General features: G+C 41.7%; 1 protein-coding gene across 1 annotated transcript; it reads right to left on the bottom strand.

The window, feature by feature from the left end:
* Window positions 1–2,126: 2,126 nt before the first annotated feature.
* On the bottom strand, window positions 2,127–16,151 carry LOC146555909 (protein mono-ADP-ribosyltransferase PARP12-like). The gene is made up of 12 exons (XM_085251701.1): window positions 15,749–16,151; window positions 14,950–15,085; window positions 13,514–14,195; window positions 13,371–13,421; window positions 13,157–13,283; window positions 10,937–11,102; window positions 9,518–9,638; window positions 9,321–9,417; window positions 7,316–7,391; window positions 4,753–4,883; window positions 4,392–4,543; window positions 2,127–4,205 (listed from the first exon to the last, which is right to left on the bottom strand). Exons 1-12 carry the CDS (start codon window positions 16,102–16,104, stop codon window positions 3,865–3,867), a joined length of 2,436 nt encoding a protein of 811 aa, XP_085107827.1. The 5' UTR covers window positions 16,105–16,151; the 3' UTR covers window positions 2,127–3,864.
* Window positions 16,152–16,594: the final 443 nt, after the last annotated feature.

The following is a 16,594-nucleotide window of genomic DNA, read 5'->3' as shown; positions in this document are numbered from 1 at the left end:
TGATAATCATTTCCTAATTAGCACTGACCACCAAGTAGAGCTGAGCTGAGGGGGAATTGTCATTATTTTTTAGATATTTGTTAATAAATCAAAGAGTTCTTTTAAAAAAATCTATAAAAAGATGCTTTCTAAAATCTCAAACATAAATTCCCTAGACGACTTTTGAACCCCTTACATTACTTACTTACATTACACTGTTGCACCACAAAGATGTCTGAAGTCTTGCTACATAAAGCATCTTTAACAACATAGAAATATACTATGTAACTTTAAATATATCTGTATATCGACACCATTACCAGTCAGCTGATCCACAGGTGCCTTATTCATCTACTGAGGCTGCTCATGCATGGATCTGCTGCCTGCACCTTCAATTTAAGTTTAAGCAGCTATTTCAGATACTCCACAAAAACTTCTGCCATCAGCCAGAAATAAAGATCTGACTCGCTTTCATAGCCCCCCCCTGCGGTTTTTGCCATAGCATTCTTCCATCAGCTGGAGCTAAACCACTGTGACTCAGCAGAAACATAAACATCTCACACGCCGGGAGGGCCGCGTGCAAACAAAGCAGAAAGGAGTCATATTTAATTCATAAGCCAGTGCATTGCAGGAAAGACCAGATTGTCTGATACGCCGAAGCCTGGAAGGTCCTGGCAGCTGACTCTGGAGGTCCAGGAAATGACAGCCAGGGCCAGGACTGCAGCCGCCACGAAGCACACATCAGACAGGAAGGGGCCCCACTCAAGCTGGTTAATGTCAGTGGATATTTACTGTCGCTAGGTGAGCTTTCTGCATCCTGCAGGACACAGCTGCATTTCCCATAGGACAGCTCTATCTTAATGGGCAGCAGAGGCATAATGAAGCACGGGTGGTGGATAAATGGATGCAGCAGAAGTGGCAGCCAAATTTATTTTCGCCCTGGGAATTGGGTCTTTGTAATCTAATGTGGAGGCTGAGCTCTTTGTCTTTTTCTTTGTCCCCCACCTGTGGTGGTTGATGGGGGACTTGATATCATTCATGCAAACAGGCTGAAATAATGTAGATTTATTTGGAAATGAAACAGGACCACATACATTAAAAATAAATATATATGGAAACACAATGCATTTGGTTTGATAACGCCTTGGTGGCTTTATCAGTTTGTTTGTGTACCTGCCTCCCTATTTTAACCCCGCCTCCTCAACAGGTACTTATGCTAAAAGGGGCGGGCTAAAGGAAAAAAGAAGTGGGCAGAAAATCTAAGATATGAAGATAAAGCATAGACTGTATATGTAAGATGGACAGCATAATGCCATTTGTCAGCATTATGCTTTGCAACTTGGAAGCACAGAGAGGAAAGTTTTAAATGTCACCATGATGTGGATGTGTCAGCTGTGAGATGGATATGACATGTAATAGAATCAGTCTTCCTAATGGCCACCAGAGGGCGACACTTAAACTTGAAAACAATCATTCTGCTGTTTAGAAGTTTAAAGAGGAAACTGCACTTAAATGCCTTGCTCTCTCAGCTCAGTAACCCCCTTTCCTGATGCTTTTTTGGGGGGTTTCTGTCGACAATTGTCTGCCCAACGGCTCATTAGCAAGTGAGCATATTTATCTCTGCATTTCAAAATCACATCTGCCTTGTTGTGAATTCCACTTCCACAAAGCTAATTCCCAGGAGTCAGGCCTAATCAGAATCAGTGTGACACCGTTTTCGATCTTTAACCAAGGCCGATTACTTTTTTCTTTTTTTTTTCCATTAAGATCACAGAAGACCTGGATTTAATAGCTTTGTAATTGTGCAAAAAGTCTGTTTCCACCATTCGTTGCTACAGTGGAAACATCCAAACATGCCCATATTCACACTGCAGTTTATAGGAAACATAACAGAAGGCAGTTGCTGGTGCATGTACGCTGATAGGAGGGGGTGCTACAGCGGGGTTACTTTACAGGCCTAATGTTTTGTGTCAGATGAAGCACCGGCAGCCATATTGATCATTTTTCATGCCCTGCCTCATTTCACTAAGAGCCCCAACATGACTGCTGGTGGCATTTTTTATGTCAGTTATGAGACACGCAGAAAAAAAAAGACAGAGAACGAACTGCAGCTCTGACAGCGACAAACAAACAAACACACTCTAATGTGCTGCAACATGCTTTACTTTAATAATTGTGAAAACAGTGATTATTCATGTTGAGCAGGTGAAATGATCAATAATCACACCCTAAACAAATCACCCACCATGCACATTACAAGCCTTTCATTTACATTTTATCAATAAAATAATCAATATAGCCTGTTTTTTTTTTTTTTTTTTACCTTCTAGTGGTTGGTAAAAGCTTAAGTCACATTTTTTTTCCATTTTAATCATAAATTATTTTCAAATCACTTGAAAGATTAAAGAGAAATCCCAAGGAGCATTAACCAATCACGGTTAAGCAGGCTTTGAGCAGGACCCTACAGAGATATCGCCAAAATGCAATATCCAAACAATCGTTAATCTTCTTACGGGAAGATTTATTTAAAAAAAAAAAAAAAAAAAAAAAGACCTTATAGACAAATGGAACGAGCAGGCCACGCTTGGATATCGCCCCAAAACACTCGCTATCACTCGGAAACAGTGAGGTTGCAGTGGCTGGGGTTGATTCTCAACCAGTTATATTTTTTTTAATGTTCACTGAAAGACGCAAATCCAGTAAGTGAACAACATTTATGGGGGGCGTTTGTTTATGATAGGACAGTAAAGGAGGGAGAAGGCGTGCAAATGGTGTGGGGTCAGATTTGAGCCCGGCCCTCTGCAACAGCCTTATGTTATATGGATCACCTGCTCTGTGAGCACTGAGATATACTGGCATCCAGTCACTAGAGCAATATTTAAAGTGACTCAAGGTAGCTTTGTACTCCTGAGTTTGTCACTCGTAGTTGTAAACAACATTAAACATTTTCTTTCAGGTTTTTCCAAACACGGAGCAGTGACTATCACACGGCGCCGCTGTTTGTTTCCGTGTTCCCAGAAGTTGGGCCCAGCTTCCTGCTGACATCACAAAGGTCGTCTAAAGCAGCAAAGCTATCATTAGGCACCAACGCGCAGTCCGTCATGTGTCTTGACTAAGTTGTTACGAGAATTCGTGACACTAATGGCCTAATCTGACACAGTGTTTTTCATCATTACGTGATACAGTACGATGCGTTCGTATGGTAACCACTAAATGTGGATGACGTATAAAACTTCCTGAGATAATCACGAGGAAAGCACTCAGGTGTTTCTTCTGATACGGCTCGCACGCCGCTGCCGTTTATTTTTTATTTTCTGTAAAAAAGTTAGTGTAGTTTCTTTAAACAACACCTCAACAATTGTGATTGTGCCAACATGCCACATGTTTACGTGCATCTTCAATTTGCACATAAAAACAAAGTGCGTGGAAATGCTGGCAATTGGTAGAAAATCATTTTACATTTGTTCGAGGTGGAAAAATTCAAGCATCAAAACAACAACAAAAAGAAATTATGAAGTGTAACGGGAAAATGTAACAGTTCTGAAGCTTTCTTCTGCACTGCCTCTCGCTTACCTATTCAGCAAACCAAAGTCTCATCATTCAAAGTCATGTGAAGCTGCTTTAATAGCAGTTGACTGAGAACTGAGTTAATCCTAAACTGGTTATCTGTTCATTATAAACAGCAGCTAATAAATCACATTCTAATCTTCTGGAATTCATTAATATCTGTGGCTTCATTTGTTTTCTTCTCAGTTACTCCAATTAACACTTTTAGTGCTCAAGATCCACCATTGCTGTCTGTTTTTATGCTATTATTATTATTACTATTATTATTACTATTATTATTATTGCAAAACACCACCAACCCCCTTTACACCACTGATGTTAAGCAATGACACAAGAATTATTAGTACTTTGATTAGATCCTGCTATAGTTGCTGCATTGCCATTGTGCACATTAAGTAGGTTTGTGGTCTTGTACTTTATCAGGTACTCGGGGTAGATCTGGTGCTTCTCAAACACCACATATATGGTGGGGTTCATTACATCGTCAACACAGCTGTCATAGAAGTTTATGTCCCCTCCGTCCTTCGAAGGAGGTCGGGGATAATCGGAGGACCCTTTGGTGAAGTCTCCCACCAGCACCCGTGAGATGAACATGTCTCTGACGTCAGTGTCACCGGTGTAGTTGTGGGAGTATCTGGCATCACGGGCAAAGTAACTACCTGTGTTTAGACACCAAAAGAGACCATTGTGATTATCGGGCAAAAAAATAAGCATCGTTCCTCACAACCACAGCTGACAAAAATGTCTGTTTGGTGAGTTTGGAGCTTCTGTTTTTTAAATGTATGGTTTATGAAAACATGCTTTTTATCAATAACTGTTTCAGCTTGAACATTTCTTCCAATCACCTTTGCCAAAAGCCGTTCCATTAAGTCCGCAGATTCTCCAGTCAAAGTTGTGGTGGCAGATGGTGTCAACAAATTTGGAGTCAGTGCCATGAAAAAGCTTTTTCTCAGTCACATTTCCCCCTTTGTTTTTGGTCTTCATCTGATTCTTTTGCCTTGAAATAGAAAACATACAAATATCTGACGTCAGTCTGGTTTGTCTGTATGTCAGCCCACATACTCAACTCTGCTGCTCAACCTGCAGCTGCATTTTCCACCAATTAAGGGAAAATGAACAGGCTTCCCAGATTGAGATTTATTCCAAGAAGCATTTTTACAACACAAGCCAAACATATTTCATTACTACATTAAATGAAATACGTACAGCTGAAAGGCTTCCCAAAGAGCTTTGTTCTGAATCCTCTCAATTTTGACAATATCAAAGCCTTTCATGGTTTTACAGAAATGAGTTTCCACCGTCTTAAATTCATCTGAAGCGCGCTGGACGGAGATTCGCTGTAAGAAAACAAAAAAAATATTGCAATCTTTCAACACGAGCATTTCCCTTCACCATTTAGTTAGTATGAATTCTTTAGCTTTATGTCTGAGTACAAATATAAATTCTATAATGTTATTTTTAAACAAGGCCAGCAACAGTGTTAAAAAAGGCATTTTACTCCTAAGAACAACACAGAAATGGAAACTCTGAATTCAACGATAGGAAATATATTTCTAAGCTTAGCTTTTTTTTTGTCTTTTTGTTTTTTACTTTTTTTCCCCAAATATGTTCTTAGAAAAAAATTATTTGGGAAAATCTTTTGCTTACTGTAGAAATTCCACTTGAAGTGTCATCTGCACAGGAAGCAATGTGGGAACCAGTGACTGAATAAAGTAAATGGTTTTTATCTTAAATCAACAATACAATACAAGACCCGGTGAATACAGCCGGGTCCCAAGTTAAACTCTCCAAATCTCTGAAACAGCCAATGAGAACGTAAATGAGAAGGAAGGATAATGTTTACTGATATATGACAGGGTGGTAAATACATTAGAGGGTGACCAGTTTCAGAATACATAGAGAGCTCAGTATTCAGGAACTGTACCGAGGAAAGTTCTTAGACAGTGAAAGCCCACACGGAGAGGACTACAGTAATTAATGGTAAATGGCCTGTATTTGTATAGTGCTTTACTTAGTCCCTATGGACCCCAAAGCGCTTCACACACACATTCACACACTGGTGATGGCAGCTACATTGTAGCCACAGCCACCCTGGGGCGCACTGACAGAGGCGAGGCTGCCGGACACTGGCGCCACCGGGCCCTCTGACCACCACCAGTAGGCAACGGGTGAAGTGTCTCGCCCAAAGACACAACGACCGAGACTGTCGGAGCCGGGGCTCAAACCGGCAACCTTCGAACCGACGAACTACCAACTCTTGAGCTACGATCGCCCAATAAAGTCTGTGAGAATGTAAACTCCCAGGGTTTAATGGATAACTGGAACTTCCAGTATTCAGGATGGTGTAACATAAGAGCCCACACTGAAAAATACTATGAGGCCAGAATCAAGTTTCTATCTGAGGAAGGATAACAGATCAGATATGATCTTAAAAATACGTTTTTAAGATAAAGGCTTGTCTGTTTTTATTTTATGTCGTTCGGTTGTCTTATTTAATCCTTTTTCTCTCTTTTTTTTGTTATTTTGTATGCGTGTTATATTGTTTAATATAATGTTGTATTTAAAAAAAAAAAACTGATTGCTTTCACCTTTTACTAGAAAATTACACTGCATAACATTGAGTTGTACATCTACATTACTATGTTTGGAATATGTTAACATATGTACAGTGTTGGGGAGTAACGGAATACATGTACCGCCGTTACGTATTTAGAATACAAAATATGAGTAACTGTATTCCGTTACAGTTACCGTTTAAAAAGGTGGTATTCAGAATACAGTTACTTTGTTGAAATAAATGGATTACACTGCGGTACTTTCCTGTTTCATATTGTGGCGGGTCAGGACTGTTTGGGTTTGTTTGACAGCTACGTTCTGTTGTTCCAGGCGGCAGCGTTACGGTTGCCATGGTTACAGGGCGACGCTCTCTCTCTCTCTGCGACTGTGTGTTTCCTGGGTGAGAGAGCGCCTTTTCGTTGTTGTTGTTGTTGTTGTTGTTGCTGTGCTAAGCTAACAGGCAGAATGCTACAAGCATAGCTCTAAAGAATGTAGCATCATGGGCAGTGTAGTCCGTGTTGCAGGGAGAATGCACTGCCATACACGTTATGGGTCTGTGAGCGCGAGGAGGGAGAAAAAGGGGAGTGGAAAGGTACGAGTTGTCGTCGAGGAAAAACGGGAGCTGGAAGCATGTAAATATAATAATAACCACTGCAGCCAAGAAGAGAGCCTGACGAGCCCAGTTGTAAGTAAGCTATTAAGACTCGACTGTACACTGTGTTCGTGTTTTCCTCCGAAAACAATAAGTTCCGTTGGAGCAGCCTTTCAACGCCTCTCTCTGTCTGTCGCAAGAAAAGTTGACCCACACAACAAAGTAAAGCTATTTTTCGGCTACGAGCCGACAGGGACCCCGCCGTATTAGTCAGAGGTCCCTTTACTACAGTTCGGAGTCGCGGACCTTCAGTAATAGTAATAAAATCACACAGCAATAGTACATTCACGTTGTTGTAAAAAGCACGATAATATATTAAGTAATCCAAAGTATTCAGAATACGTTACTCTCATTGAGTAACGTAACGGAATACGTTACAGAATACATTTTGGGGCATGTATTCTGTATTCTGTAACGGAATACATTTTAAAAGTAACCTTCCCAACACTGTGTGTGTGTGTGTGTGTGTGTGTGTGTGTGTATATATATATATAAGTCTAAACTTGAGTGTGAGCTCAAACAGCAGAGACATAAAACTAATATTTTATGGTTTCACAATACCGAATATCCTGTTTCGGGGATCTGTGTCTTGTCCCAGTTGTCTGGTATTGGAGCAGATGCTTTAACCACGGGCCGTCTGCAGAGACAGAGGGTTAGGATGACTTTAAATACACAAGGTTTGGGTGTAATACGTCTGAAAACATAAGTAACACAAATGCCATTAAAAGTTTCTTTGATATACAGACACCTTCACTTTTTACATATGTTTTAAGATTTCATTTTAAATCAACAAAACATTTTTCCCATCAATGGCAAGAGCTCATGTTTGTCATTTTTAGGAGTGTTTTTGTTTGTTTTTCAATTTTTTTTATAATTGCTAAATAAAAAAAAAAAGAACAAATAGGACCCACTGCTGAGATGATCTGGATACGGTTAAGAAAGACGCACACCTGAGCATGTAATAACCCCCACAGTTCATACTAATATCAGAAAAAACAAACAAACCAACTATGAAATCTTAGGAACTCTTTCTTAACATCCAGGGCGACAGGCCTCACCAGGTCTAGATCAGGGAACGGGTCTAGAATCATATCTCTGTGTCACTGTTTTATCAATTATGTCTTTATGGTAGAAAGATGCTTGAAAGAAGCCACTTTGAGTAAAGAGCACCAGATAGCTCCCTCGGCACACAGCTCTCACAACACGACGTGATGTCACGGTGTTGGTAGCATCATGCTCTGTGCTGCTTCAGGCAGCAGAGACGGGCAGGGCTGAGTTAGATCAAAATAAAGGTTCACATTTCTGCACAGCAATGAGCTGCATCATAGGCGTTGCTGCTGGTTACAGAAAGTCTGTCCTTCAGTGGTCCAGAGTTAAACTCCAATACAGTATAATGTGCATCAACAGACCTGAAACAACCAAGTCTGACAGGACCTGCCATGAAGACCAGAATAAACCAAACAAATCCAAGAGTGTAGAAGCCAGACTCACAGCTGTACTACTACAAAATCGGTTTGGGATTTTTTTAATGAAATTTGTGGAAATTTGAAAAAAAAAAAAAAAGCAACTTACGTTTAGCAAGCTCTGACTGGAGCATTTTTAATGTCTAGTGCTTGCCTGTTTTTTGACATTCTTGCTACTGAATGGACAAACATGGTGAATTTGCTTCACTCTAATCTTAAGGCCCTGGCAACACTAGTATGTTGGCACGTATGGTAAACCAAACCCAAACGAGCACTGTCTTCATGCGGCCTTCCCTCAGCTGGAAGCTCGAAGGCCAAAGCTGGAACATCAAATTCTCCCGAATTCTTCCTCAAGGTCGCCTGCAGTGACTTGGGGATTGTTGACTTTTGCTTAAAACTAGGTGAAAGCGCACTCTCTCTCTCTTTGGATACAGGAAACAAAGACACACACACACACACACACACACACACACACACACACACACACACACACACACACACACACACACACACACACACACACACACACACACACACACACACACACCTCGCCCTCCAAACGCCTTCGACGCTTACACCTGATGCGGTCAGGCAGGTCTCTGTCCAGCGCCAGGTTTCAGCTGCAGGACCAGATGACTGTTGTCTACATTGGCTCTCTCCATTACCCCATACCACCCCCCACCCCCCGATCCCTGTCGCAAATCATGTGTTTTTTATGTTGTAAGTTGTGAGGATTCATGTGCTTCATTGTGCTGAGGGTTTTTTTTTTTCTCTTTCTGTTCTCAAACTGCTCTCCCATCTGGGCGGAGTTCTTTTTTTCCTCCTCTTCCCTCATGTATTGCATCATCTATCTCTCTGTATGTACAATCAGAAGGCGTCCTGTTTCACTGCATGTACGTGTAACATTGCTAATGACAATTAAACGTCTCAATCAAGTGTTGAACAGGAATCATGTTAGATTCTGGCAGACACACTGGTCTCTACAGACTGGTTGGTAACGATCAAGGAGTTAACAAGTCTATCAGACTCATTTAAAACACTACATGTAAACCAAAGTGAAGGTGTCTTAAAACTTTCTTGGGGCTGTTTTTGGGATGACGTACCTGACTTTCTTTGTTAGGACATCTGCAGCAGAGACAAACAGTGGCCGTCTGCACACACACCTTTTGGTGCCATAGCGTTTATTTGTCTGTATCATGTCTGAGGAGGAAGTTTAAAGTTAAATGATAATGAGAAACTCAGTTTTACATTTTAACATGCAGAAATGAGTCAACACAGAGTTTCTATATTCTTTGTTTACCCTGGAAACTGAGTGAATACGACTGGGAGCCAGCAATGAACTCCACCACGTCTTTGTCATTGGCCAGAAACTTCTCCTCCAGCTTTGTGCTGTTGATGTCTGCTGCTTTATGTCCACTAGTCTGCAAAGCAAGAAAGGTGACTGTGTTTTTAACCTGAAAACAAACCTGCATCAGCATAAGAGCAATGAACGATTGGTAAGAGAAATTAATTTATAATATTTAATAAATATCCCAAGATAGCGACTGTCAAATTAGCTTGGCTGAAAACCATTGAGGCCGTTTGAAAGTCTGACGTTCTTTCCAGTAGAGTTACCCTAACAGACTTTAACTTTACTTATTTATTTTTTAAACTCAACAGTCCAGTATGAGCATGCTCAGTTCACATGATCAACTGAGCACAGCTGGTACATGTAGCCGTTTACTTCAGCTGCTAATTTCTCCTCAGAGATACCAGAGCTGTATGCACAGACTGTGGCAGCCTCGATTTACAGCCATAATAGATGAGATTAAAACTTTAATCATGAGCTGTAATTCCAGCAGCTTAAACAACAGAATACAGAGAGGATAAAAAAATATGAAAAATATAGTTGTGATTGCAGCAGAAGCAATGCAGTGACCTCCAAAATGGTCAGTGAAATAGAGGTTCAGTGACTATTTGTAGCTCAGATCAGCTCCGCTAGCTTTTCTTGCTGAGGCATGCTGTCAGTGTGGATGTCTTCAATAAAACTCTGGAGCAGCTATTTTTTCCATGTTTGTTCACTGTTTTCTACCTCCCAATCTGTTGAGAAGTGTTTCACAATTATACCAGTCCTATGACGTGGCATTACCCAGAGCAAAGACTTTAACCTTTGATTAGAAAATCAGATAGTTTACGCTTTAATAACAGCCTCTGATGTAATAAATCTATTGAGGCAGTATGACTTTAAAGATATTTTAACAGAGAGTGACAACAGAGAACTGACTTCGAAGCTGATATATTGAACGTGTTAGCAAACAGTTACACATTTACATAGTCAAAAACCCCAGTGGATGACAATAAGGTGCTTGTGTGCACCTTTTATGTAAAGGTCCTACATGCTCAGTGCTCCATTATTTTTGCAGTCTAGCACCTAGATATGGTTCTGAGCAGGTATTATAGAATTGGTTTTTAAGAATTTTTTATCATTGAAAATGCTGTCGAGATGTTTAGCTCTCCTGACGAGAGCTAAAGCTAAAACAAACACAAGCTGAAAAGCACTGAAATGCTTTGTGGAGATCACCTGGAGGGGGAAAAACACCCGGTAGGGTCATAGTTCGAGGGACTTTTTTCCACATTACAAATGTTTTTTTTAATCATGTTTACAACAAAAGTACTGACTCACGTGCTAACAACCTTTTGAAAACACTGTGGATGAACAGTGGATTCTGATGCTACTCACATCTGCGGAATAAGTGTTCCACCTCCCAAACTCATCCTGCCAGTACCAAAGCCACTCGGTGGTGTGGATGAAAGTCGGCTCAATCACGGAGTTTTCTGTCGAGAGTCGACGTACTTTGTTCGATCCACAGGTCATCGTGTCAAAGTGCACGGCTGGACTGGTGCTACTGCAGACACCCAAAACAGAAGGCATAATGTTAACATTTTAACAAGTGTGTGGAGTTTGAAAGAAGTTGATATTAAGGAAACAGTAATAGAAATAAAGAATTGTGTCCTGTGGCTGTGGAATCATCACCTAAATCGTCTCCTTTCCACAACCAGGTCCTTGTGTTTGTGTTTGTATTGGGTCTCACTTTAGGATGAATTTGTCTCATAATTGGAGATTAAGTATCAGAACTTCAGGAGTGGGACCACACCTGCAAACACACTCCTTCCAGTTCTCATCCATATAGGTTCCCCCAGTCCTACAAGCTGTTCATTCTCGTTTACATGCCCCACCCTCCATCCCCTTTTCAATTCTTTAACTTCTTGACTTGTATTTAGTACGTTTAGTACGGGATGTGCCAGGTCCCGGAGCCGCCGTCAGTCCCTTTCGAGGCCTTCCTCAAACCGCAGCTCAATTCATGTCAAAGCCATTCACCTTTATCTACGAAAATGCTGTCAAATATAAATGAGGACGTGGGCCCAGCTAGTGAATTACCCGTTACCAATGTAAACCTTATTCTACAGGCCCACACACCAACACAAATCCCTATTCTAAAGAGGACACACGTATGATCTTTGTCATAGTATTTATGTATGAACACAAAGCAAAGATGAAAACCAGCACAAAGAGACGTTAAAGCGATCACCACAATGATTCTACTTTGGAAACATATACAGGCAGAAACTGAGCTGGCAGCCTGACTGCTCCTCAGTAGGGAAGGATACCGGTATCAGGTGCCATGATGGCACCGGTTCTGACATAAACGGTAGTAACCAGACCTAAAAGCAGCGCACATTTCGGTGCTTTTTTTCCTTAGATGTCACACACTTCAGATTCTAGCCAATCATTTTACGTTTCCGAGGATAGTAGGCGGGTCCAGGTACGTACGTTCTTTTAGAGCAGAGCTACAGATTACAAATGTCCAAGGCGAAGCGGTCAAAGTCTGGCTGTACTTCACAGCAAAAGATGCAAACTCAGCAGCAACAAGTGCTTTAAGCTGATACTGTGATACTGTCAAAGGAGGTAACTCCTCAAATCCGATGAAACACCTGGCGACGTACAGTGTTTTTTAAAGGCAAGAAATGCACCGTATTTGATAGCTTGCTGCGAGACCTCACACCGAGCACATCTACTGCGGGTGTGGTGCCTGTTATCGGACCCGGAGTTAGCAACATCCCCCAAGAACCCGAAGAGGAGAGTCCTGGCCCCTAGCCCTGCCAGTGTAGCAGAAATGATGAGGATGATGATGCAGCAGCAGCCGTTCTTCTCTGCGTGAGTAGCTTAATGTTGTTCGTGTGTAATTTACGTTGAGTAGGCTAACCACGTTATTACATTAATGCAGGTAAGGTGAACTAGCAAACATCATCATAGCTACATGCGGCTGTCTTCTTGTTTGATGGCAGATACTCCCTTCACCCTGGCCAAAAAGGCTAAAATGACCAAAGAAAAAGTGGAAAACAGCTGAACATGAGAGGATTTTGGACAAAGTTTGTGTTTTTTCCATTGTTTAAGCACTGCTTCCAGCCAAGAGTGATACCATATATGCCCCATAGCTGCAGAAAAGGCTAACGTTGTTATCTTGGTGCTTGCAAAGAGCTGAAGTTGTGTTAGCGGGATAATGCAGTTGTTTCCATCCTGGATGCAGTTCCCACTTTACCATCACACTCTTGTTCTTTTGCGGAATAAAAATAAAAGTAATGTCCGTGCTCATGCTGTGGACCGCTCCACTACTTTCATCCTCAGACACATGAGCTGAAATCAGCTGATTCAAGTGCAGGTGGAACCAATATTAGAATCAATAGGCAAGCAGACTAACAATTCCAAGGAATGCCACTACTGGGAACTGTTCTCGATTCCCATCCCTACACCTAACTGAATGCTCCGAACCAGTAAACTGCCAAAAGTTCTGCTTTTAAACAGTCTGTGATGATCACAAAGTCAAGTGTATTTGATTATCAGATTATCACGTTGTCTTTTGCAGGACTGCAGAGAGTCCTGTGAGAACTTGGTAAGTACCTGTATGAGTTACTGGGGTCACAGTAGTCTCTCTCAATTGTCTCATTATCGGGCAAATCAGTCCACTGGTGTCCCTCTTGGACCTGCCATCGGTACGGCATCTTGTCATGAGCTTTAAAACATCGATCTAAGAAGAAAGAAGAAAGACAGCTGGTCAAAGTCAAGAAAGAACTACATTAACGCCTCAAACGCTTACTAACCATGACTTTCTCACCATCATGTTTGCAGTGACCTTTAATGAAGTACATGCAGATCCCTGTTTTATCTGAAAGAAACAGGAGATATTTCACAGGCTTCATTCAGACAGCAGCTTTAGTTCATCTGAAAACATCAGAAGTGTTTTCAGCTGGTGTTTACCTCTGACAGGCCTCTGTCTATTGTTCTGCCATTCTCCACCTTTAGCAGCTTCATCATTGACAGCAGCGTTAATGTTGCTTGATGAACGAGTTTTTGGTAGTGGTTGCTTATTGGTGCCCCTGTTGCCGCCTCTCCCTCTGACAGCTGCTTGACTTCTTCCATGACGGCGTCTCCGTCTTCGAGTCTCACCGTTTTCACTGCTCGCATCGTTGTCACTAGTGGCTGCGGAGATGTCACTGGTGGAAGAGTTTTCATCGTCGCTTTCATTCAGTCCATTACTGGTGTACAGATCGAAGATGTGAGTGCCAGCAAGCATCTCAGTAAGTGAGGAGGCTCGATCCTGCACTGGTCGGCTGCTCTGGTTTCCTCTGTTTCCCCTATTGCCCCTGCTGCCTGTCGCACCCCTAGCACCTCTCCCTCTGCCTCTCCGCTGTTGTTGACCATTCTCAGCCAGCCTCAAAGCCTCTTTATTTGCATACACAGCCTTCAAGGATGGCAGAAGGGCACCAGGTACGCCTCTTTCTTGGACATTTTTTATGGGCTGTGGAGCAGTAAAATTGTGATTCCTCGAGCAGCTGCATTCACGGCTGATGTACTTCTGGCAGATGTGGAGCCTCCTGCAACCATCACCATCCTGACACCGGCCGAACTCTCCATCACCGTTGTTGTAGTCGTAGCATATCTGATGGAGACAGAACAAAATGAAAGGAAAGCGTGGTTATATACACGGACTGTAAGTAAAAGATGGAATACAATCACTGACTGTATGTAAATGATGGATATAAACATTGCAACATCCTGCTTTTTTTAACCAGTTTAAATTGATTTTACTCTAAATGCCACAATAAATTGTTCAAAACGTTTTCTTAGGTCTAGTATATCTTTGTCAAGTTTAAAGACGATCCATAAAAAATTGTGGGTAATATAAAGTTTTGACTGATTTTTTAGATGAGACTTTGACCGCGACCCAATTTTCATCTAAATTAAATCAGCTGTTATCATCACACAAAATCTGAAAAAGATATCGTGAAAACTGTGGACGGTACTGCAAACAAACAAACAAACGAAAGGAAATGATTATTTACCAATTACATTGCATGCGTTTTAAAACTTTTAATATACTTTTTGACATGTATAAAAAAGCTGATTTGCCACCAACGTGACAGAAAATGTGTTTTAAAATTGGAGAACAATACACATCTGGCAAACAACTTTACCTCTAAGTTTTAAGAACACCTCAATGACTGCCAATTTGTGAAGAATTACATATTATATTACACTGTGTGGGTGTCAGCTGTACTGTTTGTTATTGCTACACTATCAACAAGCTGTTACAATTTAAATGAACATATCAGAATCAGATGTGAAAAGATGTTATGACAATGATTAAAGTATTTCGTCAGGGTGCTTTTATCGTGTGTTAGGTTAAGACTCACAGCAGGAAGGAGTGTGTGGTCACTCTGCAGCAGCAGGGTGCACAGCTCCTCTCGGCTCAGGCTCTCCAGCTCATGCTGCCTCAGAAGTCTTTGGTTATGCTCAGACGTCAGCTCATGGGAGAAGCTGCAGCCCCTCCTGTTGTAACAGAATCCACACAGCTGAGTCATGACTGTGACATGAGAAGGATTAGGGCCACACACAAACATGATAAGTGCTGCCAAACGTGGATTAATTCATCATTACACGTACACATGCTGTGTGTCTGTTTCCAAATTCAGCCCGATACCAATAAAAAATTCATTTTGACTGAGTGTCTGTCAACATATGTGTTCTTATATTTTTCCAAACCCGAGAATTTGTCATTGTAGCTGGCTTCAAAACCAGTTAATATGACGACAATAATAAACACTACTAATAATAATAATAAGCACTACGAATTATTTGACATTTTAGCCTCTTTAATGGTCCGTAACTTGGTTGTACACAAATACGACAATAAAAAGAAAGTTTTTATTGAGACTCAGAAGTCGGTACAAGCACAGAGAGGAACTTTTCCTATTAGCCTTTCGAGTCACATGATGATATTTGTTCAGGTTAGCTTTCCTAACAAATCTGCGTCAAACTGCTGAAAATGTCGAATTCACTGACTGTAAACAGAGACACTAGTCAGGGCCTTTAACCCTGGAATATTTTGCAGCCACTTTCAGCATTACTAGAAAAGGCCTGGATGAACAGAGACGGTGGCTGTTTCACTCGGGCCATGACTCACCTTTCTTACTTTAAGTCCAGTATATTTACCTGAGCTGAGTGAACTGACAGAAACCGCTGAAGAGGAAGTTTTTGCACAGGTGCAGACCCCTGCACGTCCCCGGGCAGTCTTTCACTCTGCAAAGTCTCAGGCGGGTCCTGGCCACCACCTTCGGCTGTCCGTTTGGACAACAGGAAACAAATTTCTCTTGGTTACAAATGATCTCCGACAACTTCGTGGGATCTCCGGAAAACAGATTATACACTAAATCCTCCGTGTTGACTGCTCCTTGGCCGGCGCAGATCATTTTCAGTATTTCCGTCTCCATCGTGTCCGAGCTCTGCCTGCGTTTCCTTCCACCTGTGAGACCAAACCGCAGCTTGACGACAGCGGCCGCTGGTTTCATGGGAGGAGGAAATCTTCGGTATCATTTCTGACGATTGGAAAGCGAAACTGAGCTATTTTTATCTTGGACTGATGCTGTAATGCTGCTGATGTCCACTTGGGGGCGTCCACGAAAGAATATAGGGAAGACATTTGTACTCGGCACACAGTGTAACATTAACACAGTAGAGCTGATTAGCAGAAAGCTCAAAGTCTGACTAAAGGAAGTCATAGCTATTACCTCCTGTTGTAGCTTTGCTCTCCTTTAAACCTTTGGGGTGAATTTTCGGGTCTTTAGCTGCTTAACTGTCCATCAGCTGCCAGGCTGTGTGTTTGCAGGTTAAATAGCTCATGCATGTCTGCCTGGGGTGGGGAGGGTGAACCTAAATACATGTGCTGCACAGCTGTGCACTAACAACAATCACAAGTCCAAAAATATCTTTGCTCTTCTTGTTTGCATAGCTGCTACACAGAACACAGTGAAAAACTGAGGTGATTCTCCAGTGGCACAC

This window comes from Mchenga conophoros, linkage group LG17 (genome assembly GCF_057382185.1).
Source record: "Mchenga conophoros isolate Kocher_MC1m ecotype Shallow Benthic linkage group LG17, M_conophoros_male_GT1.1, whole genome shotgun sequence".
NCBI lineage: Eukaryota > Metazoa > Chordata > Actinopteri > Cichliformes > Cichlidae > Mchenga > Mchenga conophoros.
The sequence above is the reverse complement of the archived record's forward strand: the minus strand, read 5'-3'. Positions and strand labels throughout refer to the sequence as shown.

What these genes read in the sequence shown, in the direction of transcription:
- LOC146555909 (XM_085251701.1), bottom strand. Translation starts at nt 16,104, where the DNA reads ATGAAACCAGCGGCCGCTGTCGTCAAGCTGCGGTTTGGTCTCACAGGT. An exon ending in TGTCAGTTCACTCAGCTCAG is followed by an intron (nt 15,086 to 15,748) that starts GTAAATATACTG and finishes CTGTTACAACAG; the next exon opens with GAGGGGCTGCAGCTTCTCCC. An exon ending in TGGAACGGCTTTTGGCAAAG is followed by an intron (nt 4,206 to 4,391) that starts GTGATTGGAAGA and finishes GTCTAAACACAG; the next exon opens with GTAGTTACTTTGCCCGTGAT.